The 27,868-nt window shown below is 45.0% G+C and overlaps 2 protein-coding genes and 1 long non-coding RNA gene across 7 annotated transcripts in view; 1 reads left to right on the plus strand and 2 right to left on the minus strand.

The window, feature by feature from the left end:
* GCSH (glycine cleavage system protein H) lies at positions 1–10,842 on the minus strand. Its single transcript, XM_007125213.4, has 5 exons — positions 10,530–10,842; positions 6,765–6,844; positions 5,543–5,606; positions 1,139–1,270; positions 1–262 (listed from the first exon to the last, which is right to left on the minus strand). Exons 1-5 carry the CDS (start codon positions 10,675–10,677, stop codon positions 165–167), a joined length of 522 nt encoding a protein of 173 aa, XP_007125275.1. The 5' UTR covers positions 10,678–10,842; the 3' UTR covers positions 1–164.
* LOC102981838 (uncharacterized) overlaps positions 9,714–27,868 on the plus strand; it is a 23,424-nt gene continuing 5,269 nt past the window's right edge. For 2 of the 5 annotated variants that reach the window (XR_002891896.3, XR_003676553.2), the window contains exons 1-4: positions 9,714–10,459; positions 14,522–14,582; positions 21,421–21,671; positions 23,155–23,268. This is a non-coding gene — a long non-coding RNA (uncharacterized lncRNA). Of the gene's footprint in view, positions 10,460–14,521; positions 14,583–21,420; positions 21,672–23,154; positions 23,269–23,567; positions 23,616–27,868 lie in introns of those variants that run through there. The other 3 variants (XR_003676555.2, XR_008615466.1, XR_008615465.1) reach the window with 3 other exon arrangements.
* The window catches only part of LOC102981548 (polycystic kidney disease protein 1-like 2), a 46,347-nt gene continuing 35,687 nt past the window's right edge, over positions 17,209–27,868 (minus strand). The window contains 7 exon segments of the mRNA XM_024124965.2: positions 17,209–18,522; positions 19,417–19,602; positions 21,196–21,333; positions 24,295–24,391; positions 25,564–25,656; positions 25,658–25,769; positions 26,975–27,203. Coding sequence (XP_023980733.1) covers positions 18,185–18,522; positions 19,417–19,602; positions 21,196–21,333; positions 24,295–24,391; positions 25,564–25,656; positions 25,658–25,769; positions 26,975–27,203 — 1,193 coding nt within the window. The 3' untranslated portion in view covers positions 17,209–18,184.

A 27,868-nucleotide genomic window follows, 5' to 3' on the forward strand; every position in this document is an offset into this window, starting at 1 on the left:
TTATCTGAAATCATTAGGAAGTTAAGGGGTATTTTCTTCAGGCACCATTGTTGCAAGTAGTTTCTTTTGCTAAAAGTTGCTTTTTAAAAATCTATCCACCACTAATTTAAGACAACTATGCTAGATTAAGTTGTTTCAAACTAGTTTATTTAGGGGTTCCATTTTCACTCCTCAATAGATTTTATGTATTTCTCATATGCTTCTTCACTCATTAGTTCATCTAGTTCTGAAGGGTTACTGAGTGTCATCTTGATCAGCCAACCTGCAACCAAAAAAAAGTATCTTATATTCCAAATCACCTTTTTAAAGAGAAAGTCAAATTCATTCAAAATGTAAATTCTGAGTGCCTCAAAATTAACCTAGTATTCTTTACATAAATCACTCATTATTTGTTCAAAGAGCTTTAAAATTTAGCCTTAAGAATTAAATTAATATTCTTTACATATCATAACTGAAAAGAACCAGAAGAAATTCTACCATAATGGACTAAGAACTTCTAGGCTGTAATAAGCATCAGCAACTTTACATACGGATCCAAATACACAAGGCCAGGTATATCTTTAACAAAAGGAACACCAACACTGTAACTACTTAGATTAATGGCATTAGAAATCTTCGGTAGAGAGAAGAAGTAGGTGATAGGAAACAGAGAACTACAACCTAATGCTTATTTTGCATCTTGTTGGCTGTGTGACCTTAGCAGAGAAATCCTTTGGGGCCTCAATTCATCTACAAAATGGAAAAAATTGCTGCTAGCTTACCTTACTACATTATTATGAAGATGAAAATGAGAAAACTGAAAATTAATGTAATAAATGTTATTCTATTACCACCTACATCACACAATGTGATTAGATGCTTTATGACCGAAGAGGTAAATACTTTGAAGTGTTTACAATGAGTCTACAACTATGATACTAAGAACCCTATAAAATAAGGTAATGCTTTTATTGACAGAGATTTTAAACATAACCTTCCTTATATATTCAGCTAAACTGTTTTCCCTTTTTAAAGCAAAATATCTCTATTTAGTACCAAGTAGGGCTAAAAGAAGCCACCATCAGCTAAAGATTGCTTAAAATTCTAGATTAAATGTTAACTGCAGCAAACCTTAAAAAAATTTCTAGCAACAACTTACCATCTTCATAACAAGATTTGTTGACAAGTCCTGGATTTTCTGCTAGAGCTTCATTAATTTCAGTTACTTCTCCTGATAGAGGAGAATAGAGTTCACTAGCAGCTTTCACACTTTCCAAAGCACCAAATTCCTCTAAATTGAGAAAATTAAAGAAAATATTAAATGTCAAGTTAGTGACCCCAAAATACAAAATATGGAGAAGTGATCACCTCTAATACAGTAATGATAGAAAGTCCTAAATATCTTTAATTAAAATAAAACCAGAGGTTTTGTCATGCAAGATCTTCATTTATACAGTCTGTAGCCTGACATGGCCCCATCCAAAGAGCACAGTGTAACTAGAAAACCACAGTCTGATTTGCTATAGGGGTCAGAGGATGGAGTGTGGGCCCCCAAGGTGGCTGGAAATTGAGGGTTGAAATTCTAGAAAGAAGGGAGCCATAGTTTAGAGAAAAAGTAGTCAGTATAAAGATCTCAAAATGATCCACAGACCCACATGTTGGAATTAGCAGGAAACCTTAAACAGCTACTGTAAGTATGTTCAAAGACCAAAAAAAACAAAAACAAAAAACTAGTGAGTGAATATATGGAGAAATACTTGCAAAGAAATTATAATTTTTAAAATGGACATTCTAGAACTGGAAAGCATAATATCTAAAATAAAACATTCACTAGATGGCATTAACAGTAGACTGGATACTGTGCAGAAGGGTCAGTGAACACGAAGATCATCTGAAACTAACCAAGAAGAGTTTGAAAAGAAAAAAAAAAGACTGAAAAATTAACAGAGCCCTGGGATTTCCCTGGTGGCGCAGTGGTTAAGAATCCGCCTGCCAATGCAGGGGACGTGGGTTTGAGCCCTGGTCTGGGAAGATCCCACATGCCACGGAGCAACTAAGCCCATGGGCCACAACTACCGAGCCTGCTCTCTAGAGCCCACGAGCCACAACTACTGAGCCTGCGTGCCACAACTACTAAAGCCCGTGCGCCTAGAGCCCGTGCTCTGCAACAACAGAAGCCACCGCAATGAGAAGCCTGCGCACTGCAACGAAGAGTAGCCCCCGGTCACCACAACTAGAGAAAGCTTGCATGCAGCAACGAAGACCCAACCAGCCAAAAATAAAAATAAATAAATTTTAAAAAAAAACAAAACACCAGAGCCCTGCTCACCTACAGGACAAAATCAAGTGATCTGAACTGAATGTGATGAATACAACACACCATAGTTTGTGGGGGCAGAGCTAAAAAAGTGCTTAGAAGGAAATAATATCTTTAAGCGTTATTTAAAAAGAACATCTTAAAATCAATGACCTGGCTTCTAAAGACACTAGAAAATGAACAAAAGCAGTCAGTTTATGGAAAGGAGGCAACATTAGAAAGAAGGGATGACACTGGTGATTTTTTTTAAATGACTTTTAGCCTTGAAGAAAGGACACTGATCTGTGCCAGATGGAGCAGCCAAAATTCTGAAAGAAAATCTCAGTCTTACTGGTTTAAAGGACTAGGAGACAAGAGTTTGGGGCCACCATAGCTACTGGAAAGTGAGCTGGGAAATCTCATTAAGGATAGAGATGAAAAGGAGAGCCCCAAATTCTGCCCAGGTCTCTGAATGATCCCTGAATCATATGTGCACGGGGCAGACTCCAGGTGTCCTAGATAAGACTAGAAGAATCAGACTCAGATTTTAGCTGCCACTCACCACAAGGGAGACAGCATTTTACAGTATGGATAAAAAAAAGTCCAGTAAAAAAACCTGAAAACCAACAAAACCACAAGTTTCCAGAAGCTAGAAAAAGGAAATTAAATCTAAGTAAGTTGGAGGAAGAAAATAAAGATATGAAAGAACAAATGAAATGGAAAATAGAGAAAATTTAACATAGCAGAAATTTGGTTCTTTCAAAAGATTGATAACTTTGATAAAGAGCTAGCAGACTGACTGAGAAAATTACCACCAATATGAAGGAATGAAAAAGGAGTCCTTACTACAGATTGTATGGGTATAAAAGGATAACAAATGAAAAATATGAGCATCTTTATGCTGAATATAACAACATGAAACGGAAAAATTTCTCAAAACCAATGTAAGATAACATAGAAAATCTGAATATATATTAAAGAAATTTGTATCAAAAACCTTTCTACAAAGAAATCTGGCTCATATTCCACCAGTTACTTCTATCAAACAATTAAAGAAGAAACAACACTAATCTTGCACATTCTTTCAGAAAAAGAAAAGAGGTAGGAATATTTCTAAACTTATTCTATGAGGTCAATATAACAGATTCCAAAATCTGACAAAGCCATTATAAGAAATGACCAATATCTCTCATGAACATAATGTATAAATTAGCAAATCAAATCCAGCAGTATGTTTTTGGAGATAATTTTTAATTTTTGTATCATGACTACCAGGAATGCAAGGTTGGTTTAACATTCAAAAATGAATCACCATTCATCACATTAACAAGAAAAACCCTTCGATCATGTCAATAGATGGAGAAAATGAATTTGACAAAAATTCAACATCCACAAATGATAATTCTCAGCAAACTAGATATAAAAAGGAACTGCTTCATCTGATACTGGGCATCTATGAAAAACTCCACAGCTAAATATCATACCTAATGATGAAATACTATATCTCTGCGAACCTTGGTATGGGCCAGAGTTGCTCACTTTCTCAGTTCACAGTGAATGCCCTTAGTGTCTCAGTAAGGTTTTGTGGTAATCTCTAGACCGAAACAAATAGCTAACACTTCAATTTATTAAGAGGTCAAGTGCAAACTACTTAGTAAATTTTTATATCCTAACTATTGAGTAGCGGTTTGAAAAAATTCACACACATAAATTGAACAAAAAAGAATTTTCATTACAATTTACAGATATAAATTATGTGTCTGTTGCATACTGTATTAAGTTCTCCATCAGGGAATCAGGTCACATCAGTCATTGCCGTACCTGATGTTCCATGCCAACTGTGCAGTACTTGCTTCAAAGACACATTACCCAAAGTAATGTGTATCACAAAGTAATTTGTATCACTTTAAAAAACACCTTTAGCAGAAAATTTAAAGAAAGCATTCATTAGTTTAAGGGTATTACTCAACATATTTAGATTAATAGAATTTTTTCTATAATAGAAGCACAAAAAGTAGGTTCATGCTCCTCACTTGCTATAAAGAGATGTTCAGAAATTTCTGATCTGCTTGAGAACAGCAGAGTGCATACACAGTAAATAAAACATGATTAAAGAAAACAGATACTTAAATTCTGTAGGGCTATCTTATATATGTCAAGGAACCCATGAATAATAATATACGTCATTCCACTGGCTGACATTTATCAAGCACTAATCTTACGCTGGCTATTATGCTAATTTCATTTAATCCTTACAACTACTCTATGAGGTAAGTATTATTATCCCAACTTACAGATGAGACCTACATAAAGTAATCTCTCCCAAATCACACAGCTGATAGGTCGAGAGGCCAGGATTCAAAACCAGATTCTGACTCAGAAGCCCATGTTCTATCCTGATATTCTTTACTGCCTCCAAAGAAAGACAGATTTTATTTTTTAAACTTCAGATACTTTGGGGGCTTCCCTGGTGGCGCAGTGGTTGAGAGTCCGCCTGCCGATGCAGGGGAACCGGGTTCGTGCCCCGGTCTGGGAGGATCCCACATGCCGCGGGGCGGCTGGGCCCGTGAGCCATGGCCGCTGAGCCAGCGCGTCCGGAGCCTGTGCTCCGCAACGGGAGAGGCCACAACAGTAAGAGGCCCGCGTACTGCAAAAAAAAAAAAAAAAAAAAAAAGAAAAAAAAACAAACACTTCAGCTATATTATACTGTATCAACGTGTGGCGGGGAGGGTGCTAACAGCCATTTCCCTCTACTTCCTGCCTTCCATTTTAAGGTCTGAAAATGCTCATTATTCTCACCATCATTCCTTACAGTTGGGCATGGCAGTATGACCCAGACTTGGCTAAACTGATAAAAGAAAAGGTGATCTGAGAGATTTCTGGTTGAGATATTTGTTCCCGATAAAGAGACAAAAGAGAGCCTGTCCTTCTCTTCCTACTTTTGGATATTGTCATTGAGAACATGATGCTTGAAGGTTCTGCTGCCATTCTGTGACCTCTGACATGCTGAGGCAGAAAAAGTACCAGAGAGGTTGTGTCCTTGATCATCTTCACTGAGCCACTGAGTCAATCCTGTATCCACCTATTTCCAAAATTGCTTGTATGAGATATAATAAACCCCTGTTGGTTGATCTACTCTTATGTAAAGTTTTCTGTTACTTGAGGAAAAAGCACTCTAAATGATCCTGGGTACAAACAAGTTATTATTCAAGAAAAAGAAAATTCATGGCATGAAGCATGACATAACAAGATGAGAAAAACACTCACCTTGTTTGTTCAATTTTGTCCCAACTTCAGGCAGACTACAGTAAACAACATCTCCCAAAGCTTCCTTTAAAAAACAAAACACCAAACCTCTAAGAAATCAAATTAAACCTAGTAAATAGGAACAAGCCAAACACTGAATCCCTTTAATTCAGACAGTACATACTTTACACTTGAGGGGCCAAATTCTTTGGTTTTTCTTATAACCCTTTAAAAATGAAAAGTTATTCTTACCTCAGGATCTGCAAGAAAACAGACCGCTAGCTGAATTTCCCAGAGGTGGCAGTGACCCCGTCACAAACCATATGCCCCCTAAAAGATTACTAGCTCCTCTAAGAACAAACACACTTTGTGCTTTTCCACCTCTGCAGTTTTACTGAGGCCATTTCCCCTACTGCATGTGACTAATAAGTAGTGATCTCTCCATCAGGTGAGTGGGTTACAACGCCTTGTACCACTCAAGTCATCCATCACATGTTTTGTATGTCATTTTCCATGTAGTTGATTCTCCCTCATAAACTCCAGGAGGGGAGGACAATACTTATGCAATATTTCACAAAGCATGCTGTACTGTGTACCTCAGTAGGTACACAGATATGCCAATGAAGATATAGTTGTCATTGATTCTCAGTACCTGAGATGGCAACATTTCTGAAGAATACTGTATACTCCCATCAGTTAATATCCCCCGCCCCTTCTCCCCACCCCACCCAGAGATGCAGTTGAAAATCAGTGATGCATGCTGCTATTTGGCTTCTGAAGTTTTCTTTTGCACAATATCTCAAAATGGGATCAGTGGCAATAAGGGAATTAGTAGAGACAAACTCTAAATAAAAGGTTTATCTTTGTGTAATCTGTGCCAAGCTAGGTGTTCCCTCTTCAAGTCCCCAGATCATGTGTATATCATTGTCATCCACAAAACACTGTCAACACTCCAGCCCTTTTGCTTGCTCTGCTTTTTTCCTTAACTGCCCCAATATCAAACGTTTCTCTCTTGAATTTAATTTTTAATTTTAAGTGTTAACCTTTCAATATCTCTAAAAACACTATACACTGCCCTAACTAAACTATGTTTTACTTTTTCCACCTATGACTGATGTTCTTCTAAGGGGCTTTAAAGGGCCCAAAATAATACTAAGGGGCAGAATAAACAATTTTTAAAAGGTAAAGCAATGCAATTTAGGCAAGAGCAGACTGAATTAAATATTTCAAGACAATCCGATACCTGTGCAAAATTGCTGATTCCCACTGTTCCAACACCGTTTTCTGTTGTTACCCATTCATGTTTGTCTGTGAATTTACGACCTAAAATAAATTTCAGTTACTTCTCCTGATAGAGGAGAATAGAGTTGACTAGCAGCTTTCACACTTTCCAAAGCACCAAATTCCTCTGGTTTGTTCAATTTTGTCCCAACTTCAGGCAGACTACAGTAAACATCTCCCAAAGCTTCCTGTGCAAGATTGCAGATTCCCACTGTTCCAACACCGTTTTCTGTTGTTACCCATTCATGTTTGTCTGTGAATTTACGACCTAAAATAGAAGACCAATATTTCAGAAAAGCAGTGGCATCACTTCTTAAAAAGCATTTTTTTACATATCAGTGCTGTCAAAAGGCAAGACCTTCTCAGTATTTGTGCTTGACTTATTGGCATTGTCATTCAACAGTATATTGCCCAGGACAAAACAGATCATGTGAGAAGACACATCTCAACATTGGTATCATTTAGGCAAAGATGGCTTGACGTGAACACCTTTGCATCTTTCGGAGATTTGATTATTTGCCCTTCACATTACTCAGTCTAAATCACACACACACACACAAATTTTGGAGCACATTTTAAATATATATTTATCTGTTACTGGTCTGTCATACAAAGGAAGTCTGTCCCTCTGAAGAAAGAGTGATGAGGATTTGGGAGGAGCATAAAGACTGCTCATAAATGATTTAACCTAAAAAATTATGTGCCTCTTTAGGTAGAGCTGTGTGGAATCTTAACAGGAATAAAATTGACCCGGAACAATTATAACTTGACTAAGTTCTTGATTCCACCTTAAATGAATTCAAGTCTGCCCTTGAGGAAAGTGGCTACCATCATTTAAAGAAGCAAACTATACGATCAGAACTCAATAGTCACCTCAGAGCTAAGACATTTACTGGTAGAAAGGCAGCCTCTGCTCGACATTCATTGGACAGGTTAGCCCTTGGCTTTATGAGCTGCTTCTCTTCAAATACACAGATGGCCAAAATACTCAAGGATTCTTGGAAGAAAGACCTACCAAAGTTCGAGTGATGTGAAAAAAATTCCTTACAATTTAATGTCAAAAGTACTTGCTTAAAATAATACATTTTTTTAAAAAAACTTACCTTCTTAAATATATATCACATTCTGAAGTGAAGTAGTATTTTTCCAAAAATACTACATCAGAAGTTAATAAGAAAATGGCTCGTTAATTTCAATACTGTTTTACAATAAGCATTGCTGGTTCACTCTTACCCCTTACCCAAAAGATAACTGTACTTAAAACAACATTAAACTGCCTTGATTACACAGCTCTGATACACAGCAGAGTGTAAATAAAGAGTATTTCTTTCTTTTCCTCCCAATCATTAAAAAACTTTAATATCATACTCCTCAGTGGAAGAGGTTGCAAAATCTGCCACAAAGTAACTTGCTTTGCTTCACTCCACTTCAAATTACTAAATGCTTCGGGTCAACGTGTGTTTCCCTAAGAGTGTGTTTGTACTTGGTGTTCTGACTGCAACCCATTCTCCCCACTGCCCTTTCTTGACTTTCAGATCTCAATTTAGCAGCTCTGCCTGCCAGATGCCTTATGCGGCCCTCCAAGCCTGGGTTCCTGGGCCGTCCAACCTGCTCCCACAGCATTCTGCACCACTCTCCCACCCCGTTCCCCCACCACACTCACAGCACTTAACAGGCTACAGTTTCCCCCAGGCAGTAGACCAAGTACAAAGCAAGCAAGAGCAGGCTTTATCTCATCTGTATTCCCAGTTCAAGACACAGTGCTTGACATATAGTAAGCACTCAAAGGCTGGAGTGAAGTAATTTTTTTTTTTAGTTTAAGAGGATGCTCAGGCAAAACATCTAATATACAGTTATTTGGCTACAGGACTCAATTTTCCCTAACGTTCTGTCACAACTCTAAAACTGGCAGTTTAAATCTAATATACCTTTTAAAAGTAAGGACTGGACAACCATAAACATACGACTTCTCTGAAATTACTGTCCTGACTTTGGTCTTGCCATTTTACCTAATTGTAAAGATAATCTTAGGAGTAAGAGTGCTCTCACATTCAATTTAGCAACTGAGCAACCACAAGTTTAGAGGAAAAGGCAGCAACATTGCTAAGCTAAATGCACCTAGGTCCACTTGACTTCAAAGGCCATGAAGTCTTTGTACTAGGCCATGCAAAAGACGATGATTCGTACAATTCTCCTTTAACCCTTGGCCCAACAGGAAAAAAGGGAACAGGAGATTAGGTAAATAATTACTTTTCCTCTGAGTCTTGAAAAATATGGGTTTTGGCCCCTCCAAAATTAGGTGTGTTGAGTAATTTATGAGAAGTCTGCATTCTCCTCCCTTCAAAGTCACTGAGTCAAATAACATATATTAACATTTGATCAATTTTCCGCTATTTACTTGATTCTATACAATAATATTTAATAAGAAGTAACATTTATCAAGTACTTACTATGTATCAAGCTATATGTACAGCAGTTACATTATTTCATTTCATCCAACAAATCTGTAAGGTGGGGATTATCATTTCCATTTTTCTGATTAGGGAAACAGACTCAGAAGTTAAGTGACTACCCAAGATGTCACAGCTTGTAAGAGGTGGAGTGAAAATTTGGAACTCGGTCTCTTTAGTATTAAAAACCTAGGTGTTCAACCAGATCATGGGTATTGATATCTTGGGCAATATTTAACTAGTTAACAGGAAAATGCAAAAAGCTAGTGATAGTGTAACAATGAATAACCAAAATACATAGGTTTGAAATTCAGTTCTTATCTGAGAAATGCTCTTCCCTTGAAATGCGGCACTAACAGAGCTGAGAGATTATAATGGGTGGGTGGGGTGGGGAGGAGGTAAGCTTCATTGTTTGACTTTGGACTAAACCTATCAACTTTTCTAGTCCCAAACAGGTTTCTAAAACAACGAACTTAATGAGACAACAGCCAGCACAGACCTGCGCTCTGTCAGCAAGAAGCCTGAGTTCTCGGAGGTGCAGTTAGTGTCTCAGGTAATACGGTGCATGAAGTAAAACGGTTTTTCCTCTGCGGTAACGTGTGCTAAAGTAGGACAGATGGCCAAGACATTTACGGGCAGGTCTCCCTGTTACTTCAAGTCCGTGTAAGTAAGGCCTCGTTTCAGCCCAACACACATTCACGACTCGATATAGACTTCAGTAGAACGTCTTCTGTGGAGTCCAGTAGAGTTTATCTCACTGCTTTAGGAAATAGCTGTCTCCAAAGTTATGCTAGCTTTATCTGGTAAAAATCTAGACCCAGTGCTTTAAATTTCAATAAATGCTCTTGCTTTACTTTTACTTCAGAATTCAGTGACGATCCGTGTAGCAAAGTAAAGCCTATTATTTGTCTTCACTCTTAGGGTCCACGATGCTTACAAATGCTAGAAGGAGTTCGGCGACGCTCGCCCGTGTCTCCAGCAGCGAGCGGCCGACGCTCCTGCCGGAAACAGCCGGGACACGGCGGCCGCGCGTGTTCTCCAGGCCTCCCCGCCCCCCTCCCCCCGCCTCCCAACCCGCAGGACAAAGACTGCGGGGTCGTCCAAGTCACTCAGGGAGTAGCGGCCTCGCAACACGGGATCCCAGCAACAATAAGCGTGCGCAGGGGTCGCCTCCCTTGACCGGGGCGACCAGCAGCGGGGACCCGAGGTGAGGATCGAGGCCCCAACCCCTTCCCCCGAGTCAGCTTGGCTCGCCCCACGTGCCCGCCCGCACTTACCGGACAGCAGAACGGGGCCGGTGCACAGCGCCCGGATGGCGCCCGCCCGCAGTCCCCAGTGCCGTGGCGGGCAGGGCGCGTTGGGCGCAGAGATGGCGCTCAGGCTGCAGAGCGCAGCCCGCACGCTCCGCGCCACTCGCAGGGCCATGTTCGCAGGGGTGCAGAGGGTCTCCGCGCAGCATCTAGAGCACCCCCGGCCGGAGGGGGCGGGGCGGGGAGGGGGCGGCCCCGGGCCGGAGCGAGCCGGAGCGAGCCGGAGCGAGCTGGCTGGACCAGTGTTCAGGGGCGGGGCCCCGGGAGGGGCGGGGCCTGGTGGGGTGGCAGGCGGGAGGGGCGTGACACTCGGAACGCCCTGTGGCCCGGAAGGGGCTGCGGCGAGGGGCGGGGACTAGTACGGGGGCGGGCCAGGCCGCCCGTCAGGGGCGGGCCAGGCCGCCCGTCAGGGGCGGGCCAGGCCGCCCGTCAGGGGCGGGGCCTCCCGGGAGGCGTGGAGCCACGCCTACCGGTATTGCTTCTGGGCGAGTAAAGCGCTTGGTCAGGCCTTCTTGCCTCCGCGACCCAGCCGGGCGGTAAAATGGGCTCCAGGCAGGGGTGGTACTGCTGGGCCAGCGCATTCCAGTGCCCTTGGGCCCTGGGGAAGGGAGGGTGCTCCCAGTTCTGTTAAAAGATTGGTTCCCACCCTTCTACGAGGATCAAGGTCACCCAAAGCAGGATTCATAATAGGTCCAAACAATCATGCCAGCCAAAGATGGTTATTGGGCATTGGCTCGGTGACACAAATGCAGTTTCTCTTTGACTTTTTGAAATACTGAAAACAGTCCAGGAACCCACTTTATTACTTTACAGATCCCAAAAGGCCCACGGTCCCCAAAGAGGGGACAGACAGAATCATGAAACTCATAGAGGAGCAAGGACTTGTTCAAGGGGTAGGAGTGGCTTCTTGGTGGAGTCTGCACTGCAGGAGCAATCAAAAGGCAGAGAGCTGAGACCCAGCATGATCAGTTCTTTACTTAAGCAGGAGACATGTCCCACCCAATCCAAGGAGACAAAATAATTAGGTTCGAGGAAAGATCTCACCTTTAACATGGGTTTTATGGAGTGGGCATGAATTAGCAAAGAAACGGGGCAGTGAAAAACACTTCAATCTCTACACCTTCAGTATTACAGGATGAGTACCTTGAAGTGTGTGTGTGTGTGTGTGAGTGTTTGTGTTTGGGTGACCCAAATGTTGCAGTGAGATTCTGCCTCATTTATAAAATTGGGGATGTGGGCACGTGTGTGTGTGTGGTGGCTTGCAAGGGCTGTTATGCTCCGTTTTCCTCTGAGTAAATCATAGCCACTTATTGAGCCCTTGTTATGTGCTGGGACTGTGCAGGTATTATCTTTGTAATCTTCTCCAAACCCCTTCTGGTAGGTATTATACTCATTTTGTAGATGAAGATCTGGAGGCTAAGAAAGTTTAACTAACTTTCCCAGGAGTGGAATGAGGAGGGCATTTTATGACTTCAGCAGTTACTAGGTGGCAGTAGCAGACTTGCTCTCTAGTCTGATTCACAGTCAGCTGCTCTTAAGCTCTGTTCTACTTGCCGCTGTTTGGGATGCTGACTGGCTCACAGTAGTCTACTCTAAACTCCAGATCTTGGCTGGTTTCCATAATGTCAGTGTTCTGTTTTTATTGTTTTGTTACAAGCCACTGCAGCATAATGCAAGCCATGCCCTAAAATATTTATTCCTAGCTTCACTAACTCATTTGGTATGAAGAACAAGGTCACATATCAATGTGTGGGCTATGTCGTGGGCCCTTACGCCAAAGCAATAGGAAGTGTGTGTTTTTTTTTAATGTAACAAGCATTGTGGATTAAAAAATATATTTTTTTCGTCTGATTATCTTTGTAACATCCATGGCTTGGAATGTGAAAGGTCATCTCATTGCACAGTTGGTACAGGCACCTGAAAATGCAGGTGGTCATTTCTTTCAGGTGTCTCAGGGGGGCCTGCTCATCTCTTTGAGCAGATATATTTTTCTCTCTCACAACAAGAAATTTCCAATTTGATATTTATAGTCAACAGAGAAGTGGAGAGTGGATGGGAAAGATGGGAAAGAGAAATGAAGAATTTATAACTTCTCTAGATCTTAGAACTTTTCCTATTTAAACTAACGGACTGTATGTGTCTGGGTAGATTTCTGTACCAGACTTTCAGGAGACATGTGTGCACTTGGTATAAATTATTTGATGCTTATCTGCTTATATAGCTCATGTTCATACCTGACACAATAAAGAATGGATGATGGGCTTTGGGGTGGATAGAAGATAAATCCCCAAGGTCTTATGTGTATTGCCACGTTATGTGTCTGTCTGTTTATAAAGGATTCTGGCTTTTGATTGTCAGGGTAGTTGGGTGGGATCCTGGTTCAGCCATCATAAAAGGATATTTAAGCTCTCATCCAGATAGAAGGCTGGCAGTAGTTCAGCTTCACGGTTAAACTAGCTGTTTAATGACCTCATCAAGTGTGCGTGTTCCTCTCATCTTTCTGCTCTGCCATCTTCAGATTGTTCCCCATGGTCTCAAGGTAGCTGTCAGAGTTCCAGCAGTCTTAGACCAGACAATGTCCAGCACTAGAGCCCATCTCTTTTGATTAGGAAACTGACGTTTCCCTGAAGTGTCCTAGAGACCTCTTTTCATTTTTCATTGGCCAGACTGGGTCATGTGGCCACCCTAAACAGCTCATTGTCAAGGGCTATCGCTAAGACAAATCAAGATTTACTTTGAGGTGGCCACAGGATCACCTTACCATGAGTCATGTGGAGTAGGGGTAGGGGCTACCTGAACAAATTGGGATTCTGATAGCAAGGAGGGAAGCATGGAATGGATTTGGGGCAGTCTACCTAGAGTATCTGCTACAATGGGTGTGTGAGGAGGAGAGACAAGACAGGGTGAATTGGAGAGGATTCGTGAGGTGCTTCTCCTGCATAGGAGAGGGGAAATGTGCACTTATCCACACAGTCACCTGGAAGACTTTTATTATCTAGGTCTGTGGTTCTCAGAATTTAAAGCATGTTTATCAAGTCTGACTGCACATTGGAATCATCTGGGGGGGCTTAAAAAATATTGATGCCTGGCACCCATAGATTCTGATCAATTGGGATGAAGTCTGGGGTTTCTAGCGTGTAGCCAATATTGAGAACCACTGGTGTAGATCAGCGATTCCCAAAGTATTGCCTAAGGAACACTAGCCCTGACTGAAGTGCTTCAATACCAGAAGCCATGGTCATAGGGATTTGGGAATCATTACACACTTTATTGCTTACATTCATCTCATCCCAGAAGACTCACAGTACACATTTAGCATATTAAAAGCTCTAACAATTCCCATGCTAAAGAACTTGTATATCCAGTGTTTCCCACATTTGATCTAGAAACATTTGGGGGAGGATGACACCTGTCATGAGTTGAATTGTGGCCCCTAAAGAGATAGGTTGAAGTCCCAGCCCCCATACTGGGAAGAAGGCCATGTGGCAATAGAGGCAGAGGTTAGAATGATGCATCTACCAGCCAAGGAACGCCAAGGATTGCTGGCACACGCTAGAAGCTAAAAGAGAGCCTTCCAAGGGGACACGGCCCTGTTGACACCTTGATTTTGGACTTTTATCCTCCAGATCTGTGGAGCAATAAATTTCTGTTGTTTTAAGCTACCGGGTTTGTGGTACTTTGTTCTGGCAGCCCTAGCAAACTAATATGACACCCATTAGCATCTCCTGGACACAGTTTGGGAAACCCTGAACTAGAATCATTCAAAGATAACTCCTGACTGACCAAGAAGATGAAATAATTAGTCTGTAGAGGGGATCTCCCACCCACCCCTCCTCGAACTCCAGACAAATTTGTTATATTTCTAGGAGAAAATATATTTGAACAAACAGTCTATGACAGTGGTGGCAACTGTATGGAGGTATGTATGTATTTTTCCTTTCTTTTTTTTTGCTTGCCAGGTTTGGTAACTCTTCTATGGACACAGAAAAATAGTGACCTGGAGAGATTACAGAATCATTGGTAAGTGTGGGCCTAAGATGCTGGCCCTCCCCTACTCTACAGATGATTGTGCCTGGACCAACTGCTTAAATTTGGGGCACAGCTGATATGGGTTGAGGGGCCCAGGCCTCTGACAGCAACTCAGGCTGCTCACTGCTGCTTCCAGGCTCCTGTCTTTTACATTTAATGCCCAGGAAACTGAGTATCTTCATCAGTAGCAAATCGACGATCTCTCCTTCCTCCGACAGCTGCAGAGGGAGAAAGAACCATGCAACTTAGGTAGGGCCATTCTCTTTGAGGGCCTTTCTAAGGGGAAACCATGGTTTTACCGTCCAGTTTGGTCCCTGCCAAAGTCACTTCACTGTTTAGTGTTGCTTTTGTGTTGGAATTGACCTCCTTCTGGGAATCCCAAGGGTGTTCACTCCTGCCTTTATCCCCACAGGGCTCCTTCTTTATCCCCAGGGGGTTCCTTCTTCCCCTCCATTGAGAATGACAAGATGCCCTCCACCCCCCCACCCACCCCCACAAAGGCTATTAGGAATTTGTGTACAAAGACCCTCATTGCTGCTGGGAATGTGAAATGGAAAACAGTTTGGTGGTTTCTCAAAATTTAAACCAAAGTGACCATATGAACATCTTGAAATAAATTTCTGGTCCCAAGATGGAGCTGCTCCTGTGCAGGGTGTCATTTCAGCAAACTGAAACTTGGATAACTTTTGTGTCTCTGTAAAGGCTCCCCTTGACCAGAAGTGCAGTATATCCAGTCAGCTAATCCCCAAACACCAGGCAGACTCCAGGCTCTATACTTATTTGCTCTTCCTTCTCATCCCAAACAAGGTTGACTCTGTGGCCCTGGCCAATCAGATACTTTGTATTTTCCCCTTCCTTGTTCATTATTCTTTACCCTACAAAAACTTCCTGCCTTCCACTCCATTTTGCAGGTCTCTGAATGGAGACAGTCCACTTCATGAAAAGTTAGAGTTTGTTTGTCATCACCTAAATTGTTTTCTTTAGTCATTTTTCCAACGGGTTCTCAATCTTGGCTGTGTATGCAAATCACACGGGAGATTTCAAGATACCAGTCCTTGGATCCTTCTCCTAGGAATTCTGTTTTTATTGGTCTCAGGTGCAGTGGCAGGCATTGCCAAAAGCCCCCAGGTGTTTCTAATGTACAGTCAGGGCCGGGAATCACTGATGTAATGAACAGAGTCCCACGAATCAGGAGATGTGATTCTAGTCTGCCCTTCATTTGCCATGATCTTGGGGAATTAATTTCCTCCTTCTGTGCCTCAGTTTCCCATCCCATGTGCAAAGGTCCCCTGGCCATCAGAGCAGAGGTTCTGAAAATGCAGTCCCCAGACTGGTAGCATCACATCATCTGGAAACTTGTTAGAATTGCAGATTCTCAAGCTCCACCCCAGATCTCCCCAGTCAGAAACTCTGGGGGTGGGACCTGGGAGTTTGTGTTTTGATGAGCCATCCGAGGGATTATGATTGGCGGTATTTTGGTTTGTTTTAAACATTATATCTATTTGTCTATCTATGTATCTATCTATCTATCTATAAGTATAGTTGATTTACAATGTTAGTTTCAGGTGTACAGCATAGTGATTCAGTATCTTTATAGGTTTTACTCCATTAAAAGTTACTGCAGAGACTTCCCTGGTGGCCCAGTGGTTAAGAATCCGCCTGCCAATGCAGAGGATGTGGGTTCGCTCCCTGGTCAGGGAACTAAGATCCCACGTGCCGCAGGGCAACTGAGCCCACGCTCCGCAACTACTGAGCCTGTGTGCAACAACTAGAGAAGCCTGTGCAACACAACGAAAAAGATCCCGCATGCCACAACGAAGATCCTGCGTGCCACAACTAAGACCCAGTGCAGCCTAATTAATTAATTAATTAAAAGTTATTACAGAATAAGGGCTATAATTCCTTTGGGAATTATATTTTATATATATATATATATATAATATATCCTTGTTGCGTGTCTATTTTATTTTTTATTTTTTTGGCCATGCTGCACAGCATGTAGCATCTTAGTTCCCCAACCAGGGGTCGAACCCATGCCCCCTGCAGTGGAAGCACAGAGTCTTAACCACTGGACCACCAGGGAAGTCCCAATTTTATACATAGTACTTCGTATATGATGCATTTTAAAGTTTGAGAACCATGGTGTTAGAGCAGCCACATAGAACATCAGGGGCTTAGGCAGGCAGCAGCTGCAACTGTCACAGTTCCTCTTGGGCTGGCAGTTCACAAGACCAGTTCCTGGAGATCTGCTCACAGGTGCCGTGGAAAGAGCACGTGCCAGAGGGACCTGGGTTCAAATCTTGCCTGCCTTGTGGGCAAGCTGGTAACGTCTTCCGCCTCAGTTTCCTCATCTGCAATAGTGTTAACACCAGTGCCTCAGGATCATTGTGAAGAGGAAATAGAAGTGTGTGTGTGTATGTGTGTGTGTGTGTGCGCGTGTGCGAGTGCGTGTGTGTGTGCACATGTAATAATAGCTGTTATTACTTAGAGCAGTAATGATGGGCCTGTTTTAAAACATGCCCTGTCCCTGGTGGGTCTGCGTCCTGCTTTGATACATAGAAGCAGAGAGAGAGTATCAGTTGTTCTGAGTGGCAGGAAAACACCTATTATGTGGAAATAAGCTATTCCTGGCCTGTCCTTCATCCCAGGGGACCCCTGCCAGGTGTCTTCCTTTGGGACTTGTTACCTGTGTTCCTTGGTGCTGTAATAGTGCCATGGAGGAGATGGAGGTTCACATGGGTTCACTAACTCACCTGGGACTACACAGCTAACAGGGGCAGCGCCAGGGTTTCAAACCTAGGGCTCTCTGACTCTAGAGTGTGCTGGGAGACGTAGTGTGTGTGGGCCCTGAGTGTCCCTGCACATTCATGCTGAGTATTCCAGGAATGCAAGGCTGTGGCTGGGCTTTACCCAGGCGTCGTCTCAGGGCTGAGTTTGCAGTGAGCAACGTCAAGGGATGAGGTGACATCCTCCTTCAGACAAAGAGCAGGCTTGCTTCTGCCACTGTAGAAACAGTGAAAGCTCTAAGCTCAGTGTTCCTCCTTGGTACTGTAACTCACTGCATGGGCAAAAGCATTTGTCCTGGCCCTTCCTGGGGACCTGACTTCAACCACCATGAAGCTCTGCTACTGCTTTTGCTGTGAGTAATGAAATCCTTTGTCTCTGACCTAGGAGTCTTGTGTCTTCTGCCAGCATCCATGAAACAGGTTAGTGTGTTAGCTCGTGAGTAGGGTAAGACCTCAGACCCTGCATAATTCTTGGTTAAGGTTAAGAGCCTTCACCACTTCCTACTTGCCTGGTGGTGGACGCTTTGTGTCGTACTAAGTTCCCCATCCGTGTATTGGCTCTAGCAGAGGCCACCAGGCTTGGTGCACCAGGCTGAGAATGCTGGAAGCAGGATTTCCCTTCGAACTCTGAGATTGCACAGTTTCCAGGGGCCTGAAAAATATGACCTGAATGCCTCTGAATCCCCCAGCCCCTCCCCACAATGATACAATGAGCTTGGCTCGGCCCTGTTTTGAAAGCTGCACCCTCCAATCAGACCTGGACTTGAGCAAATGTCTTTCCTCTGCTGCATGTGAATCCAGTGAGCCTTACCTTGATGCACTTTGGCGATCAGTCCCCAAGGGGACCACATAACCTCCTCCCTGGTACACAGTGAGTTTGCCCCATATGGGATACCCTCGGCGCTGGCTCTGGCTCTGGCTCTGGTACTGCCAAGCCTGGCAAAAGTCATTGCTGTTATTGAGGACGGAGGCATTCCAGCCTTCCCCACAGTCTGACAGGTCTTCAACATCCAGGGAATATGGCGCATGGCATCCATCAAGAGAAGCCTGCAGCTACAGGGCAAGAGCGCAAGAGCTTTCCTGGACCCTCACTTGGAGAATCTGGGCACTGCCCACCAGCTTGGAGTTCCCATCAGTGATAAAGCCTGGAGGTGAGAAACAAGTGGGTAAATCGAGCCATCAACCTCACCTTAACACATCCCAAGCTTTCTGGCCTGGATGCTAACGTGAATTTCAGTGCACCCGTTGTAGAATTAGCCAAGAGACGTTCATGGCCGACCACAGACTACGTTCAACCATTCATCACCATGTCCCCACCTTGGACCTGGTCTACTTCTTGCATAACTTCTCTTGGGGAGTGGCAACTCCTACCCAGTCATCAACTTGGAGACCATTTATGTCCTTTCCCTCGATGCCCACATCCTAAGGGTCAACGAGGCCCACCAATAGTACCTTTTCAGTGTTGTCTGCACCCACCCCGTCTCTCCATCCCCTCTGCCCCCACCCCTACATCAGTCGCATCATTTTTGCCCAGCATCCTAACTTACCTACCCTCAACTCCAACTTCCACATGCAGCTTATACCACAGATTTGATTATGTTACTGCCTCACCGAGAAGCTGTCAGTGGCTCCTCATTTCCTTGAGCATAAGCTATGAGCTTCCGGAGCCTTCATGATCTGGCCCCTGTTCCCCTCTCCTGCTCTGCTTTTCGTGGGTCCCCAACTCCTACCGGACACTGAAGTTGCACTCAACGCTCTGTAGTTCCAGGAAGTATAGTGCCTCGGTGTTTCAGGCTTGCCTTTTCTCACGTTGTCCCTTCTGCCTGGCACTCCATTTCTGCCTGGCCAATTCCTGCTCAGTTATCTAAGAAGGAGGTTCTCCACTCTGCAGCCAGGGAGGGCTAGGGACCCTCAGAGGGTCTCTCCTTCAAAGCATATGGCTCTGTGGTTATTGATTCTCTGTAAGGCTGAAGTTGACAGTGGCCCACAGCTGTTCCCAGAAAGGAGCTGACACACGTCCTGGGGTGGGTGGACGGTACCTGGGTGTTGACTGTCCAGGTTGCTTACGAGGGTGGTGTTGGCCCACGTGAAGAAGTCCTGAAAGCTCAGCACGGCTGAAAAGCCTCGGGTGAAGCTGTGCCCAAGGTGTCTGTTGACGTGGTAGGCGCTGGGGTCCCCCTGCCCGTAGGCCACCAGCAGCGGCATCCACAGGAAGCCCAGGTGCTCTGGGAAGGGAGGCACAACCCCAGGTCAGGCCGAGGCCCCAACTCCTACCAAGTCCAGGGCAGGCGATGGAAAGGCACGTGGCTCAGAACAGTTGAGGTCTTGTAGACCAGCCACTCACCCCTCTGGTGACAAAGGAATCAGTCCTTATAGGGACAGCAGAAAGGAGTAAAGTTCACAGGCCATGAGCCTCCTGCCTGGGTTCACAAACCAGCTCTGCCACTTCCTATCCATGTGCTCTTCGCAAGTGACTTAACCCCTCTGTGCCTCACTCTCCTCGTCTGTGAAATGGGGATAATTCTGTCACACAGGGTTGTGATGAGGGAGTCAACAAATTAATATTTATAAAGCACTTAAAATAGTGCCTGAACGGATTTCGTGCTGTATGAATGTTTCTTAAATAGAATTTTTTTTAAATGGGGCTCTGGGGAGTTCCCTGGCGGTCCGGTGGTTAGGTCTCGGAGCGTCCACTGCAGGGGTTCAATCCCTGGTCAGAGAACTAAGATCCCACATGCTGCAAAAAAAAAAAAAAATGAGGCTCTGCCATGTTGCAGTGCTGAGGATAGAGCAATAAAGATGACAGACGTGTTCCCTGCCCTCATGGAGCGCACCCGTAGACAGGTGAGTGTGACCTAAGGGCCCATTAGGTACAAAGATTTAGTTTAGGAGGTCTGACATCAGAATCATGTTGGGGGATGCAGAACGTTACTGAACCAGAATCTCTGGGCCCAGGGCCTGGGAATGTGCATTCGGGCACCCCGTCTCCAAGATGACTTGTTGGGGTTCTGCCCACATCCGTCTTGTTCTTCATTCTGTACATACAGCTCCTATGCAAGCTCCGCCAACTCTGGTTTGGCCACATGGGCTCCCCGTGGGAGGGCAGGCCAGGGCTGTGGCAGGGTCAGCGCCCTCCTTGGAAGCAGCCCTCACCAGTGACCTGGTGAGTGGCAACTAGGTGCTGTGTGCTACGTTCGCCCCTCCCGAGGTCTCAGCAGGACTGAGCCCCAGTTGCCCGCGTGGAACCCACTCACCAACCGCCTTCCATCGGCTTCCGTCTCTTTCCTGTACTTTTTCCTACCAGTGCTTCTCAGGATCGCCTCCCAGACCAACTCCTTGTGCCCAGATCTGCCTGTGGGGGAACCCAGACTAAGACACACAGTGAGGTTTGAAAGCCTCTGGTCAGCGGGCCAGAGGAGCCTCTCTGACGACACAGCCTTTGGGCTGAGAATTGAAGAATAAAAGGAATTAACCAGAGGAAAAGGCAGGGAGGAGGGTGCGCACCTTCCAGGCAGACTAGATCCCCAGGGCCTGGGTCAGGAGCTGCAGGACGCAGTGTCGCTGGAGCTTAGGGTACAAGGGGCCGAGAGGGGTGACCTGGGTGGGTGGAGCACAGCAGGGAGTTTGGACGTTATCCAGGGGCCTGGAAGAGCCACGGAAGGATTTTAAGTTTAGGGGAGAAGCTGGGGAGAGTTGATATCTGGGACGATGGGCCCAGAAGACGTGTGGGCCTGTCAGAGATTGTACCACATCTGCTCAAATCTATGTTGAGAACCAGCAAGTGGGAAGGTTGCTCGTAAGTAATCTTGGCTGCCTACCCAAGATTTCTCTGATACAGGCAAATGCTTTCTGTTCCTTGAGGTGGGTGGTTTTCATCTTCTCAACGTCAGAGGCCAGAGGCTTCTGGTAGATGTCCCTTCTGCTGTTTCTTCGTGCTCGGAACAAGGCAGAGGGGTCTGTGAGAGCAAGGCCACAAGGACAGTCCCCCAAATGGGCAGTGGAACCAGCTTGTACGTTTGCAACCGAGAGACTCTCCTCACCAGGTGCAACGGGATCCACTGTTCCTCCTCCTCAGGAGCCATTTCCCAGCGCTGCCCTCCGTGCCTCTGCCCGCGCCATCCCAGCGCTCAGAATTCCGTCCCTTCTTCTCCAGCTGGAGAATTCTCCTCCTCCTGAAAGCACAGATGCCTTCCTCACCTGAACTCTTACTGATTCCTGGATGCTGTCTTCTGTGTTCCTGAACTCTAAGATGGATCCCAGTGCTTCCAAAACTTGGAAGGATGGAAGGATGAAGGTAACTAATATCTCAAAGTCCTGTTATATGTAATTCCAAGTATCTTCTTTTTCAAACCACCTTATTGACCTATAATTTTCATAATTTCACCCGTTGGAAGCCTGCAATTCAGTGACTTTAGTAAATTTGTAGAGTTGTGCCACCATCACCACAACCTAGTTTTAGAACATTTCTGTCACCCCTAAAGGTTTCCTCATGTCCCTAAAATTGGTCTCTACTCCCACTCTGTCCCCACCCTTAGCCCCATTAATTTTCTTTCTGTCTTCATAGATTTTTTTTTCTGGACTTTTCATATAAACGGAATCATATGTACATAGTTTCTTGTATCTGGCATCTTTCACTTAGCACAGTGGTTTGGTGTTCATCCATGTTGTGTATATTAGTAGTTAGTTTCTTTTTCTTTTTCTTTTTTTTTTTTTTTTCCTTCTCCCATGCCACGTGGCTTGCAGGACCTTAGTTCCCTGATCAGGGATCAGACCTGGGCCCCCTGCAGTGGAAGCGCAGAGTCCTAACCAATGGACGGTCAGGGAATTCCTTGTAGTTAGTTTCTTTTTATTGTTGAGTAATATTCCATTGTACAGACATACTACGTTTTGTTTATCCATTCACCTGCTGATGAACATTTGGATTACTCCTAGTTTGGGCTATTAAGAATAATGAATGTGTTGTCTGGACATATATTTTCATTTCTCCTGGTAGATTCCTAGGAGTGGCTAAATATCTTTTGACTGTTACAAATGAAGCTTCTGTGAACATTTGTCTGCAAGTTCCTGTGTGAGAATAATTCTTCATTTATCTGGGATAAATGCCCAAGAGTGTAATTTCTGGGGCGTATGGTAAGCCCATTTTTAGTTTTGAAAGGAACTGCCATACTTTTCCAGAGTGGCTGTACCATTTTACATTCCCACCAGCAACGTATGAATGCTCCAGTTTCTCTGCATCCTTGTCAGCATTTGGTGTTATCACTATTTTTAGCCAGTCTGATAGGGGTATATTGACCCAACTATCCTTTGGATCCATGCCCCTCTGTCCACCCCCACTGCTAATGCATGCCATCTCTAGTCTGGACCATTTCAGTAGTCTTCCTACTGGCCTCTGCACTTCTACTTTTGACCCAATACCTCTGGTCTCCAAGAGCAGTCACAAAATCGCAAATCCGATCATGCTGCTCTCCTCTTTAAAATACTCCAAAACCCCGGCATTGCCCCAGGCCCTACAGGGCCCTGCATGACCTGCTCCCCATCCACCTCTCTGCCCTCATCTTGAAGCATTCCTTCCATGCACACACAGCTCCCCATGCTCTGGCCACCCTGTCAGTAATTGCTATAAAATGACAAGCTCTTGTCCCACCTCAGGGCCTTTGCACATGCCCAGTGTTCAGACCCTCCCTCTCCCATCCTCTAGGAGCCACCCTCTCATTCTACCCCCTCATTCTCTCTTACAAGTCGTTTTGTGCATTTACTTGTTTAATGTGTCTTCCCAGATGGGCTGTTCATTCCAAGAGCAGCAACCTGTTCCATCCAGTCAGTGCTGTGTTGCCCAGGCTGAGGCTGAGAGTGGGGATTGACTTCAAATGGGCAAGAAGGAACTTTTGAGGGTAAGTTCCAGAAAGCTGTTCTAAATCTGAATTGTGGTGATAGTTACACAACTCTATAAATTTACTAAAATCAGTAATTATACGCTTACAATGACTAGATTTTATGTAAATCATGTTCTGAAGCCATTGTACTGCCTGGCACACGGAAAGTACTCCCTGGATAATTGCCAAAGGAATTACCAAATGAATATTTGATTGGTCAGGAGGCTGTCGTCTCTCTGGAGAAAAATTACTCTTTTGACTTGGGAAGATGGTTTTAATGGACTTTTTGGATCTACAAAGCCAAATCCCTATTGTAGGGCAGAAGAATACAGTCCCATGAGGAGGTCACCACACTGCATGATGATGTAAGGATGTGGGCTTTCGTTTGTTCCTGTTTTACTTTCCCTGAAAGTCAAAATCTCTGTATAGACTATTAGAGTGTTGAATCTGTTCTGTTTGCTTGTTTGTTTTTTGTAATTCTCTTATTGGAGGCACCCTCAGGAGTTTTGGCTGGGAAGTGAGAAATCAGGTTGGGGGGAAGAGGGCTGGTCATGGGCTCCTCTGACCAGTCGGCATGGCTGTGTTCCAGTAAAACTCTTTACAAAAACAGGCGCTGGGCTAGATTTGGCCCACTGGCTGTTGTTTGCAGACCTTTGTCTTAGAACCCTAATTATAGCTCCCTCACCCCCCATTCACACCCCTCACCCACACAAGCTTGTTTTTTGGTTGTCTAATGACCCTGGGGAAGAAAGCTGCTTGCTTGGGATTACACAGAGGATGATGGCCCTTGAAGAACATGGACCCCGTGGTGCCTCTTCATGCTTAGGTGTCAGAGGGAAGGGCTCAGATAGGGGAGGAACAGGTTGCCCAAGAGACAGAGGAAGAGTCACTTGTCCCTGGATGGATTGGGGGTGCTTCAGTAGTCAGGGTGAAGGCTGATGGGGAGCGAAGGTCTGAGGCCAGGACCACCCAGTGTCTGAGCTCCACGGGGCTTTCTCAGCCTTGTCAGGTTCCAGACCCCTGCCTGCGCCCGGGCACCATTACCTGGGCCAGAGAGACGTCCCAGGAGGGGGGCCACAGGCTCCTCCTCGTCCTCCACCCTCTTCAACACCAGCGCGAAGAAAGCAACGAACCCCAGCACCTGGAAAACACCCACTGTGAACCCCAAGCCTGGGTTGGAAACTCCGTATCAATTCCTGGTCTGAGCTTGGGTGGAATGGGAGCCACACTTGTGTCCTGGGTGCAGGAGCCATGCTCTGCGGAAGCCATCCTCTGCAGAGAGGGGACGTGGTCATAAAGGGTCAGGGACAGGGCTTGCGTGCCTGGCCACCAACCAGGCAGAGACAGGCAAATCCTTGAACTCACCCTGCTTCCGGCATTCTCTGAGCCCTCCCACCTGCTGGTCTCCTGCTGCTCAGCCTTTCTGTTACCTCTCAGCCTGGTGACTTAGTAGCATTGCTGGTTACACCTGCCTCCTCCCTCCTTCCCTCCCTCCCTTTCTTTCTGTGTTAAGTAATTCCTTCCATGACATTGTCTCTGCACCTTCAGTGCACAAGCACAGGAGGATTCTGTGGTTTGATTGGGGAACAAAAAGGTTCAGGAGTCTGTTCTTAATATTCTCAGACTAGATTGGGGGAGGTGTCAGGAGCTGTTTAAGTCTCTGATGAAGGCTGTTCAGGGCAGAATGAGGGTGGGGGATTCCGTGATGCCTCGTAGGTGGACGGATTTTCTCTAAATATTCCCCCACTTCTGCAGCTCCCCCGACACAGTATTCCTACTGCCTGGCTCCTTCCAGGCGGGGCTCAGGGTCTCTTTGACTCTCACTGCTCTCTTGCGTAATTTTACATTTTTAGAAATAGGAGCGTATTTCCAGTTCATGCACACATTTAATGGCTTGGTGGTTTTTTTTCTGAAGGTAAAGTTTGTGTAAGTTGCTGGCCCATCTCACAATCAAAAGCATCCTAGACCTGAGGAAATATGATATCATTCCTATTTATACATGTGGCCTAAGGGCAAGATTTTTTTGTGACCTTATCCTCTTAACCTCAGGTTTTCTCATCTGTAAAACGGAGGTGAGGCCCCTGCTAAGGGTGAGTGTGATGGTGAAATGTCAGCCTCTGGCCCTGAGGGAGCGTGGGTTATCCTGGTGATTACCTTCCTGGCCCAGGTCCACCCAGAAGTGGTGCTCCACGTGGGTTTGTTGAAGGAATAGTTTGAATAGATGAAGGAATTGCCGAAGCCTAAGAACTGGGCAGCTGACAGGAGGGAAATCATGGGCGGAGGGCAGGAGGGCAGCCACACAGGGGTCCTGACCTTCAGGGGCCGGGTGACAAACACACTCTCCACGAAGGAGACGGCCATGGAGATGAGCCACTTGAGGGGGCTGGCCCGCCCGTAGTGCAGGCCACAAGAGCATGGTGAAGAAGGCTGCCACTCCGCTGGTGGCTGCCACTAGGAGCCAGCCCACCAGGACACACCACCAGGGGAGGCCTCGAGGGGGCTTGCTCGCCTGCAGGGAGCTGCAAGAGAGGGTGGGTATAATCAGGGGGGCACCATTTGGGCTCCAGTTCAAACCCTGCCCCAACCCTACCAGCTGCGTGACCTTGGCCAAGCTCCTTGACCCCTCAGACCCTTAGTATGCTCCTCTATCCTATTCTGTATTCTATCTGGTACACATACATATATTCTATTCAGGTCACCTTTATTCAGTGCTTACTAGGAGCCAGTCCCCATGCAAACTGCTTTGTACAGGTTTTCTCTGTTATTCCTCATGGCAAGCCTAGAAGGCTGGTACTTAAGTTTTTATTATGAAAATTCCCCATTATACGGAAATCAGTGAGTACAGTGAACCTTCATCAACTACTTTCATCAACCATCACCTCCTTGTCAAACGTGTATCATCTATCCCCACATGCTTTCTTTTTTTTCTGGAATATTTAAAAATAAATTTCATACATAATATAAAATCATCACCAATTATTTTAGAATACATCTCAAAAAAATGGTCATTTTTTCACTGAATTATGGTGCTGTTGTTGGGGAAGAAAAAAAATTTCCCTCTACCCTTTCTAGATTGTTCTGGCTGGTCTAAATTAACACGAGACAGATTAACAGGAGAAAAAAAAATTTAATTACATATGTATAGGGGCTCCAGAAGAATATAAGGCTCTAGGACAAGTTAGGCAACTGAGGGTTATGTGGCATCTCAGAGAATAAGGGTAGGGGTTTGGGACCTTAAAGGGGAGGAAGGCAGTTCACAAGGAGATGGAAGCAACTGTTTGGTAAACAAAATGTTTGCTATGCCAGCAGTGACAATGGGACCCTGGAGAGGACTTTGGTCTCCAGGCCCTTCCACGCTTAGCCCACATGCTGCTCTTCATGGACCAGGCCCTTTTAAATTCTTCTTAGGTTTGAACCAAGGAGATAGGCATTATCATTCCCATGTTACAGATGAGGAAACTATGGCTCAGAGAGGATGAGGGGCTTGTCCAAGAGTGTGCAGCTAGGAAACACCCACGTGAAAATGGTTATAAACTGTAAAGTGCTGTACAAAGGGCTCTAACCATCATCTGGCAAAATCACCCTGTCCAAAGTCCTCTTCCCTGAATTGGTGCAGTCCATAATCGCTGCTTCTTGGGGAGATCTGGATGAATAACCTTCCGAGGTACCAGGATGCGCTCTCCCTGCAGGCCCCAGGCTGGGAGCACCCAAGGGGGTGTGTTACCTGGAGTGTGCTGGGGGCGGGGTTCCAGGCTGTCCCCCCAGGCAGCCCTTCAGGGTCTGCAGCTGCCCCAGTGCCTGGGTGTGGCTCTGGCCCTGGGAAAAGCCCTGGGGCTCCAGCAACAGCAGCTCTTGCTCTAGATGCTCCAGCTGAAGGTAGAGACACTGCCTGTAGGCACTGTCCTTCCCAGCGTCTCTTGGGCCCACCTCGGGCCTGGGGTACTGCATTTTTTCTGGAGGACAAGGGAGAGAAAGAGCATCAGCTGGTGCTGAGTGACAGAGCAGACCGCGTGCAATAGAAACAGGAGTGTTAGTAATGGCTTTCTTGTATCGATCGCTTACTGTGTGCCAAACCATGAGGAATCTGAGGTTCAGAAAGATGGGGTACTTGGCTCATATGGTCAGTTAGGATTTGAATGTTCCTCTTTTAGTCTTTTATCAAGGGCATTTTCAAAATTTCCTTACACGTAGAAGAGAGAAGAATAGTATACTCATTGCCCTCCTGCAGCAATTACCCACATTTTACCAATCTTGTCTCGCCTCAGCCCTCCAATTGTTTTTTCCTGCGGTACCTTAAGCAAATCCTAGACATAATGTTCTCTCATCAGCAAATATTTTAATACGTACAAGATTTGAATTTGAACTCAGGTTTGCCTGTTGCCAAAGATGGTGTAAGTCTTAATCTTTTGTTTTTAACTTTTTATTATGAAAAAATTTAAATTACAAAAGTAAAGAGAATGATGAGATGAACCTTTACCCATTGCTCAAAATTATCACCTCATCCTATCACCAGTCCGGTTTCACCCGCACCCCACCCACCCTCTCCATGTGGATTATTTTGAAGTAAATTCCAAGCCCCACATCCTGACACTAAATATTTTAATATGCTTCTATGGAA

This window comes from Physeter macrocephalus, chromosome 17 (genome assembly GCF_002837175.3).
Source record: "Physeter macrocephalus isolate SW-GA chromosome 17, ASM283717v5, whole genome shotgun sequence".
Taxonomy (NCBI): domain Eukaryota; kingdom Metazoa; phylum Chordata; class Mammalia; order Artiodactyla; family Physeteridae; genus Physeter; species Physeter macrocephalus.